Consider the following 25,429-nt stretch of genomic DNA (forward strand, 5'->3'; position numbering starts at 1 on the left):
AGCGTCTAGGCAGTAGTCTAGCTGCAAGAGAAACCTTAGTAAATGTTAATGACAGCACTCTTAATCATATGTTGTCATTATTATGTTCTGACTGTAAGTTTCCTTGCTGCTTGGGTCTTCTGTAGCATGAGTACATTTCCTGGTTTGGGTTTACTGCTTTTTATTTCCATATTGAAAGATCTTCTAGGATAAAACTACTGTCTACAGTCCTTTCTCATCTTAAGGCATGTTTTTTCTTCAACTTTCTTCACCAGAAATGTGTTTTATACTAATAGGTGTATCTCAATGACATACCCGCAGCCCGCAGACCTCTCTGATTGCCTCATCCATCATAGCTACACTGACTTTTTTTTTCCTCTGTCCTTCGCTGTTATTATCTCTGGACCTGGTGAACAAAGTTAACCCATGGGAGCTGTTCACAATTGCAGTTGCATCCGAAGCAAAAGGAATTTGAGCTAATTTGATACTTTTGATTTATGTGACCACTCACTTACGAGCCAAGTTGATGCTGCTGTGTAAACAGTGTAAAAAGACAGTCACGTGTAGACAGTTCATAGACTCATAGCCATACAAGAAGAGAGAAAAAAACACCGGTCGATTCTGTAGTCCCTAATTAGAACTGTCGGTGTTGAAGGTGTGCGTGTGTGTCTGTATGCAGGAGCCAGACAATAGCATAGGATGTTTGCTGTCACTTTCAGCCCCATTCCTTTCTTCCATTTAGGCATGGTCTCTCCCTAAACCCAGAGCGGAGGCTGGCCTTGAACTCCTGACCACCCTGCCTCCTCTACCTTCCAAGTGTTTAGAACTTGTGTGTCCGCGTAGACAAACTTTTTCTTTAATGTTTCTTTTGCAGGCATGTACTTTTATAAAATTGTAATCCACATGTCATCAGACTCTAGCAGCAAATAGCTGATCCAAAGGAAGTAGTGACCTTTCGCTGATGATCTCACAGTAGTAGTTCCAAACAGATGTTCACATAGAGATGCACACCTAAAAGATCACCCATGCCAGTTTTGGAAAGTGGGGAGGCTGTGATAATCTGTTTGTAATCGGTATAGTATCTCTTTAATTTTATTTTTGATATTATAATATAATTACATTTTTCCCTCCCCTCAAACCCCCATAAGACAGCAGTTCTGTGGGTCGAATGACCCTTTCACAGGGGTTGCATAGCAGATACCTGAATATCAGTTAGTTGCATTATGTTTCATAAAAGTAGCAAAATTACAGTTACAAAGTAGCAATGAAAATAATTTTCATGGCTGGGAGGTCACCACAGCATAAACTGTATTAAAGGGTCGCAGTGGTAGGAAGGTTGAGAGCCACTGCCCCACGTACCCTTTCCTGATCTTCAAATTCACGGTCTCTTTTGTCATCAATCTGTTATATGTGTTTGTATACACGTAGATAGTCCTAAGTATAACCTGCTCAGTCCCTACTGTGTTACCTGTGTGTCTGTCTTCAAGGCTGGCCTTTTGGCACTGGGCAGCCTTCTTAGATGACAGTTTTTGTAGCGAGTTTACTAGTTGACATACCCCAGTGTCCAGGGTTCTGGTGTGGCTTTAGGTGGGGGCTGTAAAACCAGGATTAGATTTGAAGCAGTTTTCGTCTGCCTGCTGTGGTGTAAGCCTCCAATCTTAGGCGTTCTTGCACATCTGGAGTTTACATCGTGACAGCACCCCTCCCAGAAGGTTTCTTGAGGATGAGCCCAGGGGTTTCTTTCACTGGGTCCGTTCTGATCTTGTTCCATCCCAAGTTGTGACTGCTGGATTCAGGTTGGCTGCTTCATTGCCTAGTACTAATTCACCTCTGCTAACTGTATGGCTCAGAACCTAAAAAGTGGTTTTCTCAAAGGGAAATGTTTCCTTGTGTTGCTAGAAAAAAAAAAAAAAGAGAAAAGAGGGTGGAGGCTGAGGAGGTAAACCAGGTGAATGCTATTTTTTTAAAAAAAATTGCATCATGAAATTTGCCGGCAAGGAAGAACTAGAAAAAAATTATCCTAGTAAGGTCTCCTGACCCAGAAAGACAAAAATGGTATGTGTTTATATGTGGCTGTTAGTTGTGAAGTCAATGAAAACCAAGCTACAAGAACCACAGAAGGTAGATAAAGAGTAAGGGTCTAGGGGGAGCGGATAGATCTTGTCAGGAAAGGGAAATAGAAGGGGGGGGCAGATCAAGTGGGAATGGGTGGGAGAAAGGGTTGTGGGAGGGCATGTGGGGGAGAGAAAGTTAAAAAGCTAAAAGTAAGGGGCATATGAGGGCTAGTATGGAAAGAGCAGAACCTTTCTAAAACATAGGCATGTATGAAGGTAATCTAAATTGCCAAATTATAGGGGAGACAGAGTCCCAACTGGTCCTTTCTTATCACTAAATGAAGCTTCCAGTACCAGGATTGGGTTACATCTAATCTAGTTATTGGTTAAATAGACTCCATGGGAACCCTAAAACAACCCAGGCTGTTGCCAAGACTACAGGTTGCTCTCCACCAACTGACAGCAAGGCCTTATTGCTGAAGACACCTACACAACTCGCTGAGCAAGAGAGATTGAGCTGATGTCTCCATAGAGCCTTCGCCCCTATGGTCCAGCGTCTTTGGTACAGAAGGGTACTCTGCACAGCCTCAAAAGAGAAATGTTAGCACCAAGCCTGCCACCAACCGCTTACCAGTGATGCACGGCTTGCAAGATACGCTAGTATAGTGGCGGCACGAAGCTTGTGAGAGTAACCGACCAACAGTTGATTTGACGTAGGCCCAGCAATGTAAAGGCCCCATAATTTTGCATTTCCTATAAAAGTGAGGCAGCAGTTGGCTAGAGTTAGAAGACTTGAGTCTTGGAGAGGCACAAGTTCTCAGCTCCCTGTCCTCTTTCCCATCACTGTTGACTTTGCCTTCTCTGCCGCCTGAGCATCTGTGGGCACCCGGTCGTAGCTTCATCTACAGAAGCACCCGTATCGTGTTCCCCATAGCCTCTTTAGCTACAGTGGTGTCTGAAGAATGCTTAGGTTAACCCTCTGTTGTCAGGGATCTTCCCTGTTGTTTCTAGATGTTCCCCTGCACCTAACAGTGGTTCTGGCACGCAGTAATTGTTACTCTGCTGTGATTTCTAATCCCATTATCCCCCTGACATACCATTTCCTAAAACGCCTTGCTTTCCTATTAGTCATGCGCCTTAGCATAGTGGTTACAAAGACATTGCTTGGTCCCACAGGGGAAGGTGACTTTGTATTGTGGAGAGAAGAGGATGGCGGCGGTTGAAGAGATAACCACGTGACTCAAGCTTTACTTAGTACCTTTCTTCACTTCTTACTTTTGCTTCAGTAGCCTAGTCGGGGGAGGTTTGCTCTGGCTGTGGGAATTCTGAAGGATGATAAACTCAGTCCCCTTCCCATTGCCATGTCCTCAAGATCTGACTGAAGATCTTTGGGGAGTTTTGTTTTTTGTTGATTTGACTGCTGACTGGAAGCGTGGAGTTTCTGAGCAAGTGGGGAATGTTGTCTAGCAGCACAGAAACGTTCCTGTTTCAGTTTAGGCTGTGTTTGGCTTTAATAAGACACAGCGCATATGAAATACTCATTTGGGAAAGTCAGAGACAAGTAGAATGTTTCCGTTTTCTGTGTAACCACCTTCTTTGCCCTGGAGTGTGACTAAGCACACTGTGCTGAACCAGCTACGGTTGTGAGGAAATTTGGGGGTGTTCCTTCACACATTGATTATTAATAAAAAGAAATCCCTGATGGTTTTGAAGGCAACTTGTTTATTGGTACACACAGAATGTAAAACATTAAGTAGATATGAGCATTAATAGAAAAAGATATTTAGGAAGAACACCTGAAAGATTGGGTGTCTCCTAGGAAGCAAGGTAACAGCAGAGAAGGGTTTAGTTTTGGTTATTTGTAGACCACATGCTATTCCTCCATTTATTTGATATCTAAAAAGTGATGTGCGAAGACTTTCATTTTACATGGAAAGTTGGAGTTTTATTGTACTTATTGTTTTGAACTTCATACTTCCTGCCGGATAATATTGGTAGATAGGTTACTTGTTGTCAAAAGCATGCATTTTACCTATACTTCTTAATTGTCATGTAACAACATGGACAGTACTCGGAAGGGCATGGGAAGTCACAAAGTATCTGTGCTTTCATGAACTGTATTTCCCCTCTTGGTTTTGGACGTGTCTGTGTCATTCTGGACGTTTAGTGAGATGTGTAGCTTCTTATTTAAGACTTCCCTAAATGGCTGGCATAAGAAGAAATAAATAATGGGGTCCAGACACACGTTTGCTGCAGAGAGTAGCAGAGTGAATTCCTTCACGTAGAGCAGGGTTTCCTTTGACTGGCAGCTGTAATGAGCCTCCGTCTGACTCTTTGTGTAAGGGATTCTGGCAATGTGGTAAGGTACAAAGCAGACAAAAAATACAAGCACAATGCTGAATATGTTGCGACTGGACTTCCTCTTGACCGAGATGGAATTCCTTCTGGACTTCAGGTGAGACTTGAAGATTTTCCGCGTTATAGCCGTGTAGAAGATGATTAATAGAAGAAACACAATCCAGAAAATGCTCACAAAGGCATAGTTAGATGCTTTGTGCCACTTCTTCCCCAGCTCATTTTTGAGTTCCATACACTGTATTTTCGTAATCTCCTTGACACTCTGGTTTGTCAGGATGATGTTCGGGACAGCAAGGAGAAGCATGAGCATCCAGACAATCACAGATACCAGTTTGCTGTAGTTCACTGACTGGACGACAGAAGTCAAAAGGGGCTTTACAATTTTATAATACCTGTCAAAGCTGATGAGCCCAAAGAACACGATGCTGACGTACATATTAACGTAGAAGATCACGGCAGAGACTCTGCACACAAACACATTCACCTGCCAGGGACCGAGGCCTGAGTCGCCAAGGACTTTGAAAGGGAAAGTCAGGCCCATCAGAAAGTCAGCCACAACGATATTCTTGAGATAGATGATGAAACTCTTAGAGCTGGGCACATAAAAGAATACCCATCCCGAGATTCCATTGAGGAGGATCCCTGTGATGAAGACCACGCAGTACAACACAGGAATGATCTGCTTTGTGATCAGGGTGTTCCGGGAGCAGGGCTGGTCTGGAGGGTCTGTGGTGGTTGAATTGGCCATCTCGTAACTTCTGGAGGCAAGGATCTGGGTGGAGAAGCAGACTAGTTACTTATAGTACAATTTACGGCCTTCACGTCGTTTGTGACTGATAGCCGATAGTGGAGGAACCTGAATCTGGTGAAACCCGCCAAGATTTTGAAGCGTTTACTCCCTCTTGTGGAGTTTTTATCTCCCTTCAGATGGAAAGCATGGGGCGAGCTCTCATTAGCCTAGAGGGTGGCATTTTCCTCCCACACAGTGCTTTCTTCTAGGTCTGAGGACAGACTAATTTGAATATAGGCTTGAAAAGTAGCAACTTAAAGAGTATATTTTAATACTGTATTTATATTGTAATGTCTACTATTAATATTGTAATGTCTACAATAGTTTGTAATGTGTCAGTCTTCTCTCTGTATACTAGATGAAATGATGAACTCATAAACTGAGCCTTCCTAGCACTTTGGAAGAGTTGTTGAGGTGGACAGGCAAAGAAACTCACAATGCATATGTTTTTTACATAAGACAGTATCTTAAAAACATCTACACTTACACTTTAGCTGGGATTTTTAATAATTAATGAGTAATTTTTTTAACTTTTTAAGAGATTTATTTGTACTTCATGTGTATGAGTGGTTATCTCCCTGCATGCATGGGTACCATGAGTGTGCAGTGCCCCTGGAGGCTGGAAGATCTTGGATTCCCTGAAACTGGAGGTACACAGACAGTTGTGAGCTGTCATCTCTGGTATGAAACAAACTGGAGTCCTCTGCAAGAGCAGCAAATGGCCTTATAACCTGTGCTCCTTCTCTCCTGCTTGACGGAGTCATTTTGAAAAATTGAGCCTTTGTATTTTCATTGAAAAACTGGTTGCAATATTTTCATAAATCAGAAAATACAATGACAAAAGTTCTACAGAAAGTTTAAGCATGCTTCCCAAACTCTCTTCTCAATTAGACCTGTCTAATGAGTTGGTATTAGCCACAAGCGGCTTCCTAGAGTTTTTTTCTTTTCTTCTTTTGGTTTTAAATGTCAGCAGTGCTTCCTGAGGGTGGGTGCTCTGTAGGAGTAAAATGTTCACCAAATCGTGCAGACAGGATGAAAAAAAAAGTGCGATATCATTATATTTGTAAAACATGTTGAGATGACAAATTTGAAAGAAACGTTTCATTAGCTAAATGTGTAGTTAATCTTAATTGCAGTTTACTTTAAAAAATACAGGACTCAATAGGACATATTTGTGTTTATTCATTTCTGTGTGTATGTACCAACCGTGGTTAAAGATGAGGAGGCTGAATTTGGGAGGAGGGATGAGCATAGGGAAATGGGGGAGAGGATACAATTACATTTTAATTAAAATTCAAAAAGTCAAAATTAGAACTAGTGAGATGGTTCCTTGGTAAGGACGCTTGCTGCCAAGCCTGATGACCTGATCCCTGGAACCTGTGTGATGAAGCAAAGAACTGATTCTGCAGCTCTGACCTTCATGTTGCCTGGGTGCTTGAGTACACACACACACACACACACGTACACAAACTCACACACACACGTACACAAACTCACACACATACATACACATATACACACAATCATACACAAGCACACATGTACATATATTCACACACATACACACATAGGCATAGACACACATACTCACACACATACATATACACATTCATACACACATATACACACAGTCTCTCATCCATACACACACACACACATACTTACATGCTAAATTTTTATTTTTTAAAAATAAAAAAAAGCCAGACTTACATCTTATGGTTCTTAGTATGTAGGTTTGGGGCAGCACTGCTAGGTAGCTCCAGAAACTTCTGATGCCCTGTGTATTATTTATGAATGGGAAAAGCTTTGATGTAGGGCAGCAGAGGGTAGATTTATTCAGAAGGGTATCTCATGCCTACAGGGCCTGCTTGCTTTTCAGTGTGCGCCTGAGAATCTTCAGGACCTGCTGGCAGCCCCTCAGGCTTCTGCCTTCCTCCTCCTGCCAGAGTCCTGACTCAGTAACCTCCAGTTTTGGGAGTCCCCCTTTAGCCTGAGTCTCTGCACCCTTCACTTCTGCTGTACGGATAGGGTCCCCCTACTTCTTTTTGGTTTTTCTGTGTGTACTTGTTTTATTTTCTTTCCCTTACCCGTTGGATCTTCACATAGACTTTGTGTGGAAAATTGATTGCTACCTTCATAGCTGGCAGGCTTCTCTTCATTCTTGATCTGGATGCCATTTTCTTTAAGAAGTTTTACTCTCCCACACTGAGCTATGATTGGTTGAATGTGTGGTTACGTGTTTGTGTCTGTGTGGGTAGGGGTGTGTGTGTGTGTGTGAGCGTGCCTTTCTCCTGTTGCAAGGCTCATCTCTGGCTGTTGTGTTTCCTTCAGAAGAGAGCCTTGTATTTAGGGCATTAAGTAGTTGAGATAATTGTAAGATAAGCACCAGACATGCATTACCCCTCTCAGAATACTTGCATCTAATCCATAGTTGTGGGAAAGAGATTGCCGAGGACAGTGTGTTCCTTAGGCTACAGATGTATCTTGCTTATATTGCTGGTGCCTGGCAGCATGTTTCCTACATAGTTGTTGGCAGACTATGCCAATGAAATAGGGAAATGTCAGAAGGGAGGATTATAGCTGTGCAATACGGAATCCAGTTGTATTCCGTATAGAAAGTATAGTAGGACCAGCAGTGTACTGCGTCCTTCAGTGGAATACCTTTCTTCCCTTTGTATTTTCTTTTCATGTGTCTTATGGTAAAACTAGAAATACATCTTGTTCCTTGATCCTGCCAATGTATATATTTCTTGTGCAAGAAAAATCACTTAAAGTTACTTCCCCCATAGAAGCTTTTATTTACTCTTCCCCCTCGAGCCACTGCTGTGTGTGCTTGGCTCCGCAAATGAGTTTGCTGCCTTGATGGTCTCTTATGTTCTTACACATATGTTATGGCTTCATATATTGTAAGTAGCATTTATACTACTATAAAAATACCTGAGATGATTGATTTACAATAAGAATAGAGTCACTTTGACTCATAGTTTGGGAGGCTCCAGGTCATGATTGTTTGGTCTGCTGATCTGGACCTATGGCTAGGCAAAGGAGGGAAGAAAAAGGAGAGACTGGGATCCCATTGTCTCCATCCAGACCTTGACATATATTTCAGTATTAATCTACCATCTTCCAGTAGTGTCTGGGGATACGCCTTCAACACATGGCCTTTTAGGGACATTCAGCATCCAAGCCATAGTTGATATTAAGTGGTTAGCGACAATGAGCATCTTTTCCATGTTTTCATTGCTTTCAATAACTTGCCCCCTCAGTTACAAGAATTTTTGTCTGAAAGCCAGCTTCCCAGAGCTTGAGTGAATTAATTCTGCTGTTTTCCTGGCTTTTATTTGGTGGCCTCAGTCACCATCCTCTTAGCTACAGTGGTGCAGTACTCATTTATTTTCGGGATTATTTTGAAGTTGTGTATACAATTTTGAAGAAGAGAGAGTTGAACTGCGTGGATATATAATTATGTAATGAAGCAGAATTTCCCTGAAATGATTTAATGAGAGCCAGATTCTTTCCCTCTTAGGTTCTAGAAGTCAGTATAAATAGAACGGTAACACATTTCCCTGAAATGATTTCATGAGACACCATTCCCTTCTTTGTAGATGCTCGTGTAAAGTAACTTTCCTGGTGTCTTGGGACTTACACGGATGTGCCAGTTGTAGTATGTCTGATTGTGAACACCCCCGACACCACCCGCCATGGTGGAAAAAGTAGCTGCTCTGTGTTCCTGTAGGTGCAGAGAGCCCATGCTCACACTTGCAGGCAGAGCCTCCTGGACCCTTCCTTTGACCTGACGTGGAGGGGTCAAGTGGCCTCGGTAATGGAATGGGAACAAGTATCTGTGATTTGTTTGGTCTTTCCCCACACACTTGACAGTGGTCACAGGTAACTGTCTGCCTGGGCATGGAATCGTCTGAGACCCACTGCTGCTGGAGAAACTGTCTTCTTTTTTTTTTTTTTTTGCCCTATGTTAATATGCCAAAAGGCTCACACCAGGAATACCTCATTCTAATATAAATTGTAAAACATTATCGATAACAGCTTTAGACCTCTTAAACATTACAACTTTTAAAATATTATATGGGATACATCTGTGGGTGTAGCTAGCTTAAGATTGTGTCACCTTTCTGTAGGGTGGATCATTGATCAACTTTAAAATGCGTGACTGTCTAGGAAGGCACCTATGAAAAGTGAGTTCCATACTGAGCCCAAAAGTCAGGAATATCTGTTGCATAAGAAATAGACAAGGTCACAACTCTGATCCGGGAAACAGAGAGGCTAACTACAGATCTTTACCTCCCCTCCCCTCCAAATCTAATCCCCCAGTTTCATCCCTAGCTTTGCAGCAGACCACCTGTTGAGGCCTCCCTATACCCCCTCCCCTCCTCTCTAGTCTATTGTACAAATCAAACCTCTCTCCCTCCGTGTCCAATCTCCTAGTCTAATGTCCAGAATTCTAGCTGGCCTTTTGCTATGGCCTCACCTTACTCTGTCGTCAGTACCAGGGTACTAAGAAGATCCTGATGTAATACCCTGCTTTCTTCCTTCCTGTGGATCCCTTTAGCCCCCCCCCCCCACATCCCATCCCCATTGTGCAGTGTCAGCTCTCAATACCCAGAAACACATTTTCCCTAGAACCCCCCAGTTCTCACACCTACCAGGACCTTAGAAGCATTTCCAACCAGGCAAGACACAGCCACCACACTCTTAAGAACCAGAGAAAACAGAAATCAAGGAACCAAACACCCACCCAACAAAGATAGGACCACTTAGCAGCACCTAGAATTTCACACTACTGTATTAGGTATCTCAATTCTGTCTCTGAAGAAGATAAATGATTCCTTCATAGCATTTTAATAACACATACAATAATACGTTACTATTTTAAAGTAATGTTTTGTTTTACAGAAGTGGTTAAGCCCAGTGCGACCTCATCTTTGATGTGGCCTACATTTCATAATTTAGAATTTTGTGTTACGAAAGAAAAATGGATTAAATTCACTCTGTGTCTTGCAGTTTGTATTTCAAGAAAGTATTGCTTTTAGTTTTGCTTTTTCTCCCAGTGACTTGTAGTTCCAGCTCTAGGGGAATGCAACTCCTCCAGCTGGTGCCAGCATTTTTGTGTGCTGCACGCATGCACACGCATACACACACAATTACAATGTATCGAGTATTTTTGTATACTTTGAATAATGAATAAACGTGCCACTCAGAGATCGCTGGGCCAGTCATCCTGCTGGACTCCAGGGCCATGGGACCTCTGTCCTCACTGTAGCAGGACTCCCAGGTGAAGTGTCACCCTCTTCTTATAAGACAATGCACAAAGCCCACACAGCAGTCTTCCCGTGGATTGTTTAAACCGGAGGTAGCTCTGTTCCCCTGTGGCAATGCTTGGAAACCACTGTCAAAGACTTTCGGGGAAGGAAGGAAGGTGCTATTGCATCTAGTAGGGAAGGAATGCAGCTACATATACCACAAGATGTCAGCAAAGAAGAGGCTTGAAAAATCAAAGAACACAAACATTAACCCTGTGATTTCCTGGCAAAAACCACAATAAATTATTTAAAAATTCTATCCTAAACACTTCATAGCCAATACGCCCAACATGATTGCTCAGTTTTTACACAAGAGTTTTGACAATCAAGAGTTACTATAAGAAAAAGAACAAACACACAGGCTGAGATATCTCACAGTTATGGAGACTGACTTGCCAAAGTGTGTCCTTGGGACTGGAGTGATCACTCAACACAGCAGTAAGGAGAAAATATTGCTCACACAATAGTAGAGGTGTGTACGATTCTGAATTTTCTGAAGAGCGTTTCCCACTTCCCTTTGATTCCTCTCTCTCAATAATATGCCTCTTTCCTTTGGTGTCATTATTCTAAGTGGTTTCCAAGGAATTTTATGTTTTTAGAAACTTTATAATATTGTTTTAAAATTATTTTAAATTAGCAAATTCAACTTTATGCCTCTTAAGTCTGCCCTCAGTTTTCTAGCCTTTCTGGGTATTTTGGAACTCACACCTTGACCTTTGTCCCAACTTGTCTTGCCCAATAAGGTGAATCTTAAGATGTTATGAACGGTCATCTCTGCTTCTGAGGCAAGACAGACCGTGGAGTGTGACAAGTGACTTCAGGGAAGAGGCTTGGCTTGCCACACTTGGGTTTCGCAGAAATACTTCTACTTGGCTGCCTGCTGGAGCCTCACGGTAGCTGTTCCAGCCACACTGCCCCCTCCTCAAGGCCTCCGTGCGTCTTCTGCAGCTCCGCCAGCAAGAAGCCAGTTTTCACCCTTGCTCAGGAGGAGTCCTTGCATTTTTATTTTTTTCTTACATGCTGAGGATGTTCACAGCTTGGCACCACATATCCCAGAAGCCACTGTGGATCTAAATTCTTAGTTCCTTGTCCTTTCCTCAGTTGGCTCATTTTCTGACCGCCACATCCTTTGAGGTTCCTTGTTATTGAAAGTCTGTGTTCTTGTGATAAACTGTGGCTCTTAGCTCTTGTGGAGCTTCAGTCCTTATTTCTATGCCAAGATCCCAAGATCATCCATCCATTTGCTTACTAGAGACATCGAACCATGTTTGCTGGATGCCGTGGAAACCATTCATCTCCGAGAACTCTAGGGGACTGAACTGTGGCACTGTAGAGTATAAGAGCTCTCCCTGAAGGAGGAAGGACCTTTGTCGCCCCAGGAAAGCTGGTGTCAGGTCAGCCTTCCTGAGCATGTGATAACAAAGATTGTCATGTGAATTGGCTTTACTAGATGAGGAAAAGGATGGAGGGTATTGTGACAGAGAATGGTATAGGATCAGTCATCAAGACACAAGAGATGACAGGACAGTAGAGACGTGGGCTACCTAAACATTTACATAGAGCCTTGCCCAGGAGTCTCTAGGAACTCATCTTACAGCTTAGACAGCCACTGCTTACAATGGTTGAGTTGCCAAGTTGGATAGGGTAGGCTATGCATGTCCAGATGGTATTGAAACTTAGACCTGTTAAGTGTCGTACTTCAGAGACAGTTTAGGGGGCACAGAGCATGTGTGCGTGCATGCGTGTACATGTGGGCACATGGTGTCCTTAAGTTTCCTGAGTTCTTTCAGGAGCTAGAAGTTTTTTTTCAGAAAGTCATGTATTTGCATTTGTAAATGTGTTTTGCAAATCCTGCTTTGTGTTTATGTTTTAAAGCTCTGCAAGGTTTGGGTCCCTTCAGTTTCTCTCCTCCTCCTCCTCCTCCTCCTCCTCCTCCTCCTCCTCCTCCTCCTCCTCCTCCTCCTCCTCCTCCTCCTCCTCCTCCTCCTCTTCTAGGCACTACTATTTAGACCGGCTCCCTTTTCTCTGCCAGCTCCTAAACTGTCCGTTGCAGATGCCCTGCCAACCTTGATTTTGATTCAGCTCCCACCTTACATGCTGGTGTCTAAGACTCTGCTGCAGGAGAAGCTCGGAGCTGCTCTATAAATTGGTAGGCTACATGGATCGCCCGAGTTCTCTGGCAAGAGGAAGGCCAGCTGGCTGCTGCTTCTCTTCTGAGGCCTATTTTCTGTGTTGGTAGATGTGAACCGTGGCTAGGCCTAACCTGACTTGTCTAGCTCTTGGCCACTGTGGCCTTCCAGTTCAGTGATCCACAACTCTTGTGATAGGGAACTGTTAGTTAGCTCTCTCTTGAGAAATGCCCGTGTGATCTTAGGCCGGTGTGCAGACCCCTAAGAACTTAACTCTTGCACTGAATATAAACGTGGGTCTGTCTTCGCTTCCTTATAGTCCAGACTCCAAAACTCAGGAAGAAAAACTATTCACAGTCAACCTTTGATTATATGCGAGACAGTCCAAGGGATAGGAACTAGATCGGCGTGGACAATAAACTGATAACAGTGTCCAAGCCTAGTGTTGTAATTCTAACCACTTCCCCAAACACAGTGAGTGGAACTTACAGAAACATGAAAGCCTGCCACATCCGGCCCATCTGCTAATTTTCTGTGCTCAGTGTCTTGTGATCGTGGCTGCAGATGAGGGAAGATGCTAGTGGAGGAGGGCAGGGGTGGTGATGCCGGCACCTGTGCTCCCCAGACCACGGCCCTGCTGTCCTCTGAATATGAAGCTCGTGAGCTGTAGTTCTCAACCCTTGTGGAGGGGGGGGGGGTGCATATCAGCTATCCGGCATGTCAGATATTGATATTGCAATTCATAACAGTAGCAAAATTACAGCCATGAAGCTTAACAACCATTTTATGATTGGGGGTCGCCATAACATGAGGAGTTATATTAAAGGGTTGCAGTATTAGGAAGGTTGAGTACACCCACTGTTCTGGAGGTTGTAAAATGGCAACGCTCTCCTGGCCTCTACACCACAATCATGTCTGGATAGCCTGGGTGGTGCTGTGGTAAAATTTCGCTCGTTACTTTTATACTTGTCAGTGTTTCTAAGCCTTGGACTGATCATTTGGGGGGGCATCTTGCTTCCTTGTTGATGGTCTGTTTTGTGCCTTGTTACTTGTTCTGCTGCAGTCCTGGTCTCTGTCCACTAGGTGGCAGTCGTGCTCTGTGGTTTTCTTTAGACATTGCAGTAATTGCTAGAATGGCTGCTTAATTGCAGATGGATATGATGTCCCTCTGATACAAGATGATAATTTAGCTGTCCTTTTGGTACCAAACCTTAAGTGCACGTGGAATACATCATTAACACTATTTAAGATTTAGGGCTGGAGAGATGGCTCAGCCGTTAAAGGCTGGGCTCACAACCAAAATATAACACTAAAGATTTACTGCTCTGTTGGAATAGCGGACAGACTATCCAACATAATGATTGAATGCAAGCATGCACGTGAGATGCAGTGAGTTTTGGTTAGAAGTGTGGCTCCGGTTCTTAATAGTTCTGATATCTTAATAAACGCCAGGTGCCTCTGTCTCTCAGAGATTACATCTCTAAACTGAGAGCACAGAAGCTTCCTCATAGGGTTCCTGTTTCTGTCAACATCAGGCACCTGGCACCTGGCACCTGGCACCTGGCAGTGTGCGTGAGTCAGTGGGAACATCTCAGGAGTGAGTAAGCCGGCAGCTGAAGAAGCAGAAGCCCCTAGAAGGCTTTGTCTCCCATCCTCTTGGGCTCCCTCGCTTCTGCATATTTATTTAGGTTGTCGTTCCTTTGCCCTGAGATACAGGACCGCCGGAAACACAGGAGACCCTTTGTGCAGTGCCCTGACTCATCTGCGTAGCCCACACTTTCCACCCTCTCCCCGGGGGCAGGGTGATGGAAGCTTCACTTCTGATGGTTCCCCCATTCTTGTTTCAGGAAAGTAGCACTTAGAAGTTAGGGTGAAATGCTTTACGCTTTTTGGAGTTTTTAGGGCTCTGCTCTTATTCAGCAGTCAGTGTTAGCCCAAACCCGTGTAGCGCTGCCTTCAGAGAGGGCTTAGATCTGATTTCTCTCTCTAGAAATACTAGGCTAAGCATCCTGAATTCGTGATTTGTTTTCCCCTCCCAGAAGTATTGTTTTTGGAACGCAGGGCCCTATTCTCTAGAGCCATGCAAGGAAATGCATCTCTGACCTCTCCTGGCCCCAGAGAGATGGTCTTTTCATTTCTCAGTTATGTATTTGCATTCGGTCTTTCCAGCTGTGATACTTAGGCCGTCAGTGGATAGCCTTTGGTTGCATGGGTGGAAAGCGCATTTTTCTTGCTTCCACTCGAGCTGAATAGCAACCACTGACTGCAGGTTTTTTTAAGACTCAGGGTTAGATAGCCAAAGGGAGCGAATCTAAATGCCCAGGGCTGTGAGGGGGAGTGGAAACCGTGCACAGACCTGGTTCCCACATACTTTGACCCCTGGGGTGTTGTGCGCTCCCTCTCCCTGTTCTAAGTGTTGACCCCTGTTGCAGGGATCAGTGCCCTCTGATTTTAATGGATTATATTACGACACTAGCTTGTAAACTGAGCAAGGCTTGAGTGTTTTTACTAAGGAGAGAGAACAACCATACTCCTTTTAGAGTTTGTAGAGTTGAAGTGTGGAAGTATATAGGTGGTGCCCTTAATCTCAGACTTACTCTTCTTCCTAGTCCTTGACCTACAGACTAGGAGTCACCGTTGGATTAGAGGTCCTTTCCCAGCATTCCATTCGATATTCTTCTTCTTATAAAATCTGTCTTTCCAGGAGATGCTTAATAGGATCAAACGGTCTTCATTTTGCTTTGCTCCATGGCAGCTGTCAGATGCTGTTTCACCACTGCTGTGAGAAAGTGCTCGTCTGTGAAAACGCTGATGATAATCCCTCCTCTCTGTTGATAGCCATAGCTGTGGCTGTGTTCATTCCTTGGATTCCTTCAAATCCTTTCTTTGGGGCATGTGTATGTGTATCTGTGTACAGGCGTGTGTGTGTCTGTGTATGTGTCTCTGTGTGTGTGTGTGCATGTGTGTGTGTGTGTGTGTGTGTGTGTGTGTCTGTGTCTCTCTGTGTGTGTGTCTGTGTATGTGTCTCTGTGTGTGTGTGTGTGTGTGTGCGTGTGTGTGTGTGTGTGTGTGTGCATGCGCGTGCCCATACCAGGGGATAACATTCAGGATCTTCCTCTCATTTGAGCTGACAGCTCGCTGTTTTGGCTAGTCATGCTAGCTAGTCAGCTTGCCCCTGGGGACCGTCTTTAGCTTTCTAGCACCAAGATTACACCCAGGCTGCCATGTCCACCCTGCGCTTGTGTGAGTGTGGGGGATCTGAACTCAGATCTTCCTGTTTTGTATATACTGAGTCATTAGCCCCACCTTTCCTTAGATTTTGTGAAACTATCCAGAAAAGATTTTCTTTTACTCTTGTTTTTTTTTTAAATATGTTCGGAGTAAGGATTGCCTCTGCTTACCTCCTTCAAATCTTTCTTCTGATGCTAATGCTTTATTTTATATTTTATATTTTGCTTTGCCTAGGTGCTCAAGATATAAACTTGTCCCTCAAATTGTGAATGTTTTCAAAGACCATAATCCTCCTCACAGTAGAAAACCCAGAGATCCATCTCTCCAGCCCCAAACATTGAATTTTTATAACCACTTTTTATCATAGATAGTTCCAGAAAGTCTGAATTTTTGATTTAATTACTTAACCTAAGGTATTACAGAAGACAAAAAAGTAAGTTCAGTGTGTATCTGTAGTCATTATGAAGTTGAAGAAGCCTCTCCTCCAATGGCAGCGCTAAAAGTGGTTTCTTCTCTATCTGTATTGCTAAAAGTTATATCAAGTCTCTTGTGCACCACTGACTTCAGTCAACTGTGCTGGAGAAAGTTAGTCTGTACTAGTTATTTATCTAAACAAACTAGTTTAAAAAGCCCTCGGTGGGACTTTAAGCTTTTCTCACATGCTCTTTCCCTGGTTAGTTGATTTAGTTCGCAAGGGTCATCCTAATCCGGCCACCAGCTTTGTAACTAGATTGTTGGCCCCTGCATTTTCTGCAAGTGCCTCAGGTATCTCTCCTGGGAGAGGACAGAGCTCACCAGCAGCCTCACACTCCCCGGTGAGCCAGACTTGCCTTGCTGTTTCCACTCTGTCCCACCTTCAGGCAGGCAGAACAGCATCCCCCAGTGTTTCCTGTGAAAAACCAGCGGTTCCCTCAGTCCCACGACTACTTTCTGCTGTTATTTGTGCACCAAGAGCAGAGTTGGTCTTGTGTGCAGTGTCCAGGAAGTACAAGGCCTCAGCCCCTGGGGTCACCGAGGTCCCCAGAGCTACAGATGCCCCTTGGCCCACAACTCTTTTGTACACTCCACCACTTGAAATACCATTGACTGTATTATTTGAAATCTTTTTACTGGCATCATTAAAAGTAAAGCAAAAATTTCTCTTCCTTGCAAAGATGTTATTTCTGTTGATACAAATTATTAGTCAGTGCCCTTGATGTTGAGAGCAAAGCAACGAAAGGCTCTGGTATGCTCCATGCCTGTCTGGAGCTCAGAGCTTGTGGTCCTGACCTGTTCTGGTATTCCCTCCTCTTTTCCCAGCATCCTCTCTGTCTACTCTCTAACTCTGGTCCATTCATTTGTGTCTTGAGAGGTCAAGGAGCCACTGATCTCATGCAGACATCGACTGCAGTGGATTAACCTTCCCTTGCCTCTGGTTACTAGGTCTCGGCCTGGCCTGTCTCTCATACTTGCTATATTCTATATATAGCCTTTGCTGTCGTTCTTTGAAAACTACTTCCTATCATACACACATATAATGCTGTTTGCTTTCACAGTGGTTCTCCTGTCCAGTGGAGTACCCACTAACTTATATAATACAGTCTGAAGCCCACCAGGAGGAGGAGCTCAGAGCCCCTCAGCACGTGGGCCCTGCCAGCCCATCCTGCATCTGTGGCTCCCTGCCTTCTTCTCCCACTCAGAAGTTGTCCTGCCCTGAATCCTGTGTTTTTTATCTTTTCCCTTTTAAATATAAATTATTCCAACATATATATATATATATATATATATATATATATATATATATATATGACTACCTTTGTAAGAACTGTTCAGGACTTTTAAAAATTAAGTTTTAGGACTTAACAAATAGCGCTCAGTTTTATGTTTCTCAAGTTTATCACCGTGGAAAGTGAACTGGAACTACTTGGTGAGAATAAACATTTATGTATCCTGTGGTGGAATACTTTAGCTCCTAGGGGGACTGCAGCATTTTTGCCCATGTGTATCAGGAACTGTGAGCCAGTGGGTCACTGAGGTACTGTTAGCAACAGCAAAGCTGCAGAGCCGGTTCAGATAATTGACAAGAGGATGGAGGGACATTTTTCTGTAGTAATTAGGGTGAATAGGTGGATCATGGGAAACTGTGAAACTTTAAATTCTTGAGAAATTTTGGGAGATGAATGCAGTCCTCATTTAGTTGAAAAAAAAAAAAGAATCTAGAAATCTTGACTAGATGATTCACGGTGTGCAGCTGTGCCCTAGAACCACGAGTGGGATGGATTAAGGTCACTGATGCCTTAATTAGTTGAAAGTACTGTGTTCTTCTAAAATAATCTTTTTCCTAGTTTGTTCTGTGTGGTGACCCTGCAAATCATTCAGAGTAGTAGCTTGGGTGCTGAATGATCTAGAATGTCCCAATGTTATGCAGGAGGCAGACAGATAAGAGAAACTTGTGTGCTGAGCACATCCCCACAGGCGGCCTCCAGAGCCCCTGTCATGTGGCTCTATCCTCCTCTCCTCAGGAGGCTCCGCAGCATCTCACCTGCATGTGCTGGCATGTGGCAAGTGGCAGGAGAGGCCTGGAGGAGGAAACACTGGTAAAACATGGCCCCTTCCTGTCTGCGCTAAATCCCTCAGCCTGAGCCATCATCACCCTTCTCCTGATGGTCCGAAGAAGCCCCTACTACTGTGTGAGCTTGGCCAGGCTGCACAGGGCAAGCGAGGCAGGTCTGTGTATGGCTCTTGAATGCCACTGACAGCTGACCTGTGGAATAGTGCAGTATGGGGCAGGGAGACAAAGCAAGGAGTAGATAATTGATGCTTTGGGTAACCGAGCAGTTCTCCTAGGTGGTGGGTTTCTTTGGTTTTGTTTCCGTTTTTTTTGTTTTTTTGGTCCTGTAAACAAAATTTAAAAATAAAAAGCAAAAATTAGCAAAAAAAAAAAAAAAAAAAAAAGAAGCTCCCAAGGTTCTGTCATTTGGTGCCAGGCTGAATAGAGCAGATAGATGTTTTCAGTCTGTCGCAAACTCCTGAAGGTTTCAGATCCCTGAGAACTGATAGGGGCCATGTCAGGGTCTTGCAAGAGCTACCGCCTAAGTGTGTCAGACTCTGCAAAGGAATAACAGCAACAGCTGGCTGGGTTTGCTTTCATACTGACGCTCTTATAGGGATGAAGTCTAAAAGGGACAAAATTCACTGGGGTGTAGGCAATTGGAGCCCTGGTGTCTGCCTGAGGTCCTGTCCCTGCTGCAGACCTGCTGATCGCAGATCACGTGACCCCCTCTCAGGAGCTTTTTCTCTTAGCATCCTGCAGCAGCCACCCTCCTCCTTGTGTCCTCTACCCCCTCCCCAGGTGTATTTTCTTTCCATCTCTTAAAGGGACAGGAGCTGAAGAAATGGCTCAGTTGTTTATAGCTCTCACACCAACCTGGCCTCTATCCCCAGCACCCACATAGTGGCACACAGCCATCTGTAAACTCCAGTTGCAAGGCGCCCAGTGCCATCTTCCAATAGCCGAGGGCAGCGACACACATGTGGCGCACATACATGCATGCAAACAAAGATTCATACGTAATAACATAAAACACATCCTTAAAAAATTCAATAATATTTCCAACCTCTTCCCCTCTCTACCTATGCCAGTGTCCCAACAGTGAGCCGCGTGAGTACGGGACCGCTCTCAGTAGTGGGTGACAAACAGCAGAAACTCAGTGGCCACCCAATTTGCACGAATCTGATCGCGTAGCTGCAGGCAAGTTAAGCACTTAGCTCTCAAAAGGCGAATCTGTTCAGAATCTCGCGAGTTTTATTGTAGTCTTTTGTAAACTGTCACACCCTGCAAGGAAGATCAATTATGTAGCTATCTCTGGATATAAACTAGAATAATTATGGCTCATGATATATTATGCGTTCTTATCACAGTGTCCAAGCATGATTGTTAATTATTAATTTGTATTTCCTTCAAACTCAACAACAGAAAAAGTCCTGTGAATCGTGTGTGGGTACCTGCAACCAGTGGCCTGCCTGTGACCCACCATGCTCTGCTTCTTTCCCTGGGGTCTTGTCTTGGATCTTGTCTTCTCTAGCCTTTCCTTTTCTGCCTTACAGTTTTATAGCAACTGTATATTTATATGCACACACATGCACACACACATACACACACATATTCCTAAAAGCATTTGTGATTTGCATGTGATATGTAAACACAGGTATATAAAATTTTGATTTTCTAAAAATTATTTTATTGCATTAATTTGTTGATTGATCATGGGGCATGTATATGCACACTGAAAGGATGGGAGAGGACGATCCTGAGAGTCAGTGTCTCTATCACGTGGGTTCTGGGAGCAACTCAAGTCCTCAGGGGTAGAAGGTAGTAGGTACCTTTATACAGTGAGCCACCTCTCCCAAATCAATATTTTGATTAAAAACGAAGTCGTAATCTTTTATGGTTCTTGTATTATCATTTGATGCAAAATATGTATAAATACATGAAATCTGACTTTACATGCACAGTTTAGAATCCCACTTGACCCAAATGCTCGGGACCGGAAGTGTTTCAGATTTTAGTGTGTTTGATTTTTTTATAAAATGTTTGCGCAAATTTTACTGGTCAGGTGTGTGTGGTTAAGCTGAAAACCCAAATACTCACTAAGTTTCAAATCCGAAAACACTTTGAGTTTCTTCTGGTTGTTGAATTAGGTGTTTGCGTCTGTGTTCCTACACATTATCCATGTTGTTAACTGTGGCTGTAATTTATTCGTCTGGGTTGCATACTCGTCCCCAGTTCATTTGATCAGTTTCTTTCAGATAGCAGAATTGTAGACAATTGCAATTTACAATGCCAAGACAAGGTAACGGTCACAGCGTGAGCTCTGCTTTTACCATGGTAGGATGAGCATCTAGATCTAGAAAGTTTTCCATGAATTTATATTCTCTAAATGATTAGTCTACAAAACACGAGTAAAGGATCTTCTTAAGCACTAAGAGTGAAGGATTTCATTGTAGCAAAATATCAGGTATTTGTACGTGGAACTTGGTACCACATGCCAGTTCCACGTGAGGAAGCCACTATTGCTGCGTTTGGCAGCAGGAAAGGAGCCCCAGAGGCCAGAGCACTCCTCTCATCTCCTTACTTGTGTGAGATTCTTTAGCCAAGACAGCCTTCCTAGCAGCTTACATGACCCATGGGTCTGAGAACCACCTGACTGTTGCAAACCAAGTGTTGAATAGATGTACCGAAATTTAGACTGGCGCCACCTCCCTGCCTGTGCACACCATCCTGAACACCTACTAGGTTAGAACTCTATGCTCTCGTGAATGGTACTAGCACTGACAGAACGCTTCCCAGCTGTCGTTTGCAGCCTAGAAGACCTGGATGGACATTCTAACGCAGCTCTGTAAGAGTCCTCTGTGACCTTTAAGAGCGGAAGGGAACGCTAAGGAAAAGGTTTAAGCATTTTGGCTGAAATATGTTTCACTGTGTTTTCTATTAAAAGAATTTTAAATTGGGCTTAGTTTGTTAATTTTAGTACTTTAGCCTCTAACCTATGTATACTGAACAATGTAAATAGCAAAAAAAAACAAAAACAAACATTACGCTGATTAAGTAATTCAACAACACGGACTGCTCCTTAGTTCATGTCTTGGCTCCTATAGATCTAGCATCTTTCATTTCCATCTTGGATTCTTTTTCACATATATACATATATATATATGTACTTAATATATGCATATGTTGGGTGAGCCTGCGAATTAACACATTTAACCCTTGTAGCTTCTTCTCACTTCTTTTTTGGGTAAAGCTGCCACCTTTATGGATCCAGGCCTACTTGTGAATTCCAGGAAGGAGTGACCGGATTGTGCAGACTGCAGGCAGGGTCACTCAGAGCAGGCTGCACTGGGTGGACCTGGCTGATACCTGTGTGCTACGTGTGCTTTGGCCCAATGTTCTGTTTTCTGTAGGACTTACATAGTCTGTAAGTTGGCATATAAGGTTTCATTTCCCCTTCGTGTCACAGATGACTTTGTAACTTTCGCCGTGTTTTATTACACAGGTTGGGTAACTTAGTGTTGGTAGTTCTCTTGGCAATCCTGCCCCTCACTTACTGCGTTATTAGTCAATAGATAGGAAGAGAATTCAGTTTTTATTGTCCACTGTGTGCCAGATACACCCACCTTTGTTTTTTGTTGTTTAAATAGGTGTTGGGACAGAGGTGAAGCCGGTTAGAAAGTTAAATCCCAAACATGTAATGTCGTTCAAAGTCTCACTAGATCAAAATTTAGCTGTTTATCTGCAAAGCTTGCTTCCTCTTGAGTCCCAATAATATTGACTATTTTGTATAATGCGATTACTGCTCTTGTTATGTAAACAGGCAGCTAAAGGACTAACTTGTTCTGCACAGTCTTGCACTTCTCGTCCGCTCATGCATTTTATTGGACCCGATCACTGTTTGCTAGAGACAAGGAAATAGATTTGAAGCCAGGTGGTTGTTTCCTCTGAGTAGTATCCTTGCCCTTTATCAGACAAATCATCTCGTCCCTGAAACTTGCTGAACTCGTTTTCAGATTGGTAAAACAATGACATGAAGAGATTTTCCCGGTGTCATCCAGCTGTTTGGAACATCCAGTGACCCGACTGCTTGTGTGTGAAGTCTTAAAGGTGGAGGGCTATAACCTTTGAGCTCGATGCATGGAAGTGTTCCTAGAGACCCCCTCTGTCATCTGAAATCATGCGGTACCGTGGTGGCTCTTTGCCTTTGTACACATGACGGCAGCTAAAGGTGGAGAAAGCTCTCCCTTCTATTAGAAAAAGTGATCAAATTGCAGGTCTCTGGCTATTTTTATTACCCCCCGTGACAATTTCCTGTTGATAGTGCTAATACTTTAAGACTGTCAGCATACAGTAAATACTGAATTAACTACATTAATTTTTTCCCAGCATGAGGACATGGTATGGTTGATTAATTAAAATCTCTCCCTTCAGTTGCAAGTTTGCAATTTTTCCATAAAATGGGACTTATTAAACTAACAATCCTTAGAAAGCTGATCAATAAACTAGAGTACAATATAAGCATGTTTTATGTTAGATAGCTGTTAGTCAAGGCTTCATGAAAGTTCCTTTACAATTCATAGAAAGGTAAACCGTAGATCGAACTTTATAAATACATCTTCATCCTTGCCCCCCCCCCCACGCAAATTAAAACTAAAACCACTCTTTACATGCTTGTTAAATCTCGGAAGAAAAAAAAAAACAAAACTTAAGAATCGAGGAAACGAAAGTTTAAGCCCTAAGACACAAGCACTATGAAGCCAATGTAATTCCTGTTTCTTTCTTTTGAAATGAAAATGTGACTCACCATGAAGTCCCCATCAGAAGCCTAGGCATTAGTGTTTCGGAGGCGACTATGACTTCCTCCCATGGAGCATCTCCAGTCTGGCTTCAGTTTTGGTGGAGCTGTGTGGCCTTCGCCCTCCGTATTTGTTTTCTGTCTTGAGCATTTTAGATATTGGCTTGCCTTTGCTCTGAGGATTGCGTCATCAGCCAGCTGTGCTTGTCCACTTTACAGTATCAGATAACTCATTTTAACCCCTCCTCTGCCAAAGCCACTGCTGCCCTGCAGCAGCCCTGCCGTTTCCTGAACTGGATGGAGTTTTCCTCCTCACCAACTCCTCCAGTCTCTCCCGTCCTTGTAGGTGAGACTGGATCAGCAACAGATGCAGCATCTGACTGGTACCGAAGGGAATGTACTTTGCTTTTTGCCCGGTCTGCTTATGTTGACAAGTGGGAAATGCCGCATTAGCTCTCAAAGCAAAACATTTCAAGTACTCTCTGAAATGCTGACCTCTCGCCAAATGCTCCAGCATCAAGCAGTGCAAACTTCCACTACCCCTAGGAGAACAACTCTAATCCATGCTTGTGTAAGTTGGATCTGAGGCAGACTTTCATACGGTTACGGATGTTCAGGCCCGACCAAGGGTGAACAGTGGGAGAGGGCGTGTGGTGAGGGAGAGGAACCCAGACGGCAGGAGGATGACTGTTCCCATGTCTAGTTTGACCTTTTCTGTGAGGGTGCAGTAATAATAGCGACAGCATTCCCGAGTCTCCTGATTTTAGCTAGCTTCTCGAAAGTTTTTTCTTTGCTTTTTTTTTTTCCCATGGAAAACTGAAAATTAATCTGAGAGTAAAGCACACCTGTGCGCTTCTACTGTAGCGCCGTACAGGTGAGTACATGTACGTGTAGGCTGTACATGTGGGTGTCCACGGGACCTTTGACCTTGCTGGCAAGGTAGCGATAGACATCAGAGAGGGGTTAAGAGGGTCCCAGTCTCTCTGGGGTATGCTCAGTCCTAAGGGTGCAGGGAATGCTGATTGCGCCTCGTCAGCACCAGCCCTTAGTGGGGACTTCTGCTCTTTCTCCTTTTCGTCAGTACAACTCCATTCTGATTTTGGACATCCCTGTTTCCATCTTGGTTTATTACCTGGCCCTAGTTTCTGAATATTTAGCCAATTGTTCCCCTGGTTTTTCACTCTTTAGTTGTTCTCTGGGTTAGCACAATCACACCTCATCGCTCAGGATCAGTGCATTCAGGTTCCCTCATGTCCTTTGGTCTCATGTGAAGGCTTCCAGCCTCGGACCTGCCTCACTTCCTCTGTTCTTTCTTAAATATCTCAGTTTTTCATTTCACCATTTTGTCTCCTGCCCTCTGTCTTAGAGAAGTAAAAGTTCCTCAAACTCTTCCTTATCTCCTAAGCAACTATCAAGCTGCTCTTCTAAACCCTTCTGCAGATGCATTGAAAAAAAATGGTTCCCGTGTTCTGTCTTCACTTCCCCTCTGCCCTGTAATCTGTTTTCCTGTGACTTCTGTGAGCTGCACACATCCTTCCTCACCGCCCACTGCTCGTCTACCAGTTATTTAAAAAAATATTTTAAGGCAGCATTTTTTTCTTTGAATTGTAAAAATGCACAGAAAACATTCCATCCTGACATTTTTTTTTGTTGTTGTTGTTTGTTTTTGAAATGGTCGTGTTAGGAACTTCAGGCTCTCCCTGAGCGTCCTCTGTGACCTCAGCAAGCTCAGAGCTTGCAGTCCTTGTGCCTTGGTACTCTTAGACGGTGAAGTTAGAGGCGTGTGCCTCGCACCTGGACCTTGAATGTTTGCTAATTAATTAATTAGAGATTAGGGTCTCTTTGAGCTGAGGCTGATGCCTGATCCTTCTGCCTTAGCCTCCAATGTCCTGGAGTCCCAGGCATCAGCCGCCATGCTCAGTCTCTTGACCGTTTCTAAGGCTTCAGTGACATTAATTACTTTGACAGTTGTAAAACCATTGCCACCTTCATTTTCAGAAATCTGTTCGTCATGCAAAACAATTGCATAACTGTTTATTATTTTCTGGAAGCTGCCACTCTGATTTCTGTCTGCGTGGATTTGACTTCGCTGGGCGCTGCGCTCTTGTGGAATCCCATAGCTCTCTCATGGCTGGCTTATTTCACTTAGTATATATGATTTCTGTTCAGCAAGCTGCGTCATGTAGGAAAGTCACATTTCTTTTTCAGGCTGGATAGTTTTGCATCATGTGTACATACCACG

At 43.6% G+C, this 25,429-nt stretch overlaps 2 protein-coding genes across 12 annotated transcripts in view; one reads left to right on the plus strand and one right to left on the minus strand.

The window, feature by feature from the left end:
• Med12l (mediator complex subunit 12L) overlaps positions 1-25,429 on the plus strand; it is a 305,880-nt gene that overhangs the window by 101,078 nt on the left and 179,373 nt on the right. The window lies entirely within an intron of this gene.
• On the minus strand, positions 946-23,587 carry P2ry14 (purinergic receptor P2Y14). Its single transcript, XM_075950617.1, has 2 exons — positions 23,197-23,587; positions 946-5,163 (listed from the first exon to the last, which is right to left on the minus strand). The coding sequence occupies exons 1-2, from the start codon at positions 23,197-23,199 to the stop codon at positions 4,123-4,125; spliced, it is 1,044 nt and encodes a 347-aa protein (XP_075806732.1). The 5' UTR covers positions 23,200-23,587; the 3' UTR covers positions 946-4,122.

The sequence above is a fragment of the Microtus pennsylvanicus genome, chromosome 16, assembly GCF_037038515.1.
Source record: "Microtus pennsylvanicus isolate mMicPen1 chromosome 16, mMicPen1.hap1, whole genome shotgun sequence".
Lineage (NCBI taxonomy): Eukaryota > Metazoa > Chordata > Mammalia > Rodentia > Cricetidae > Microtus > Microtus pennsylvanicus.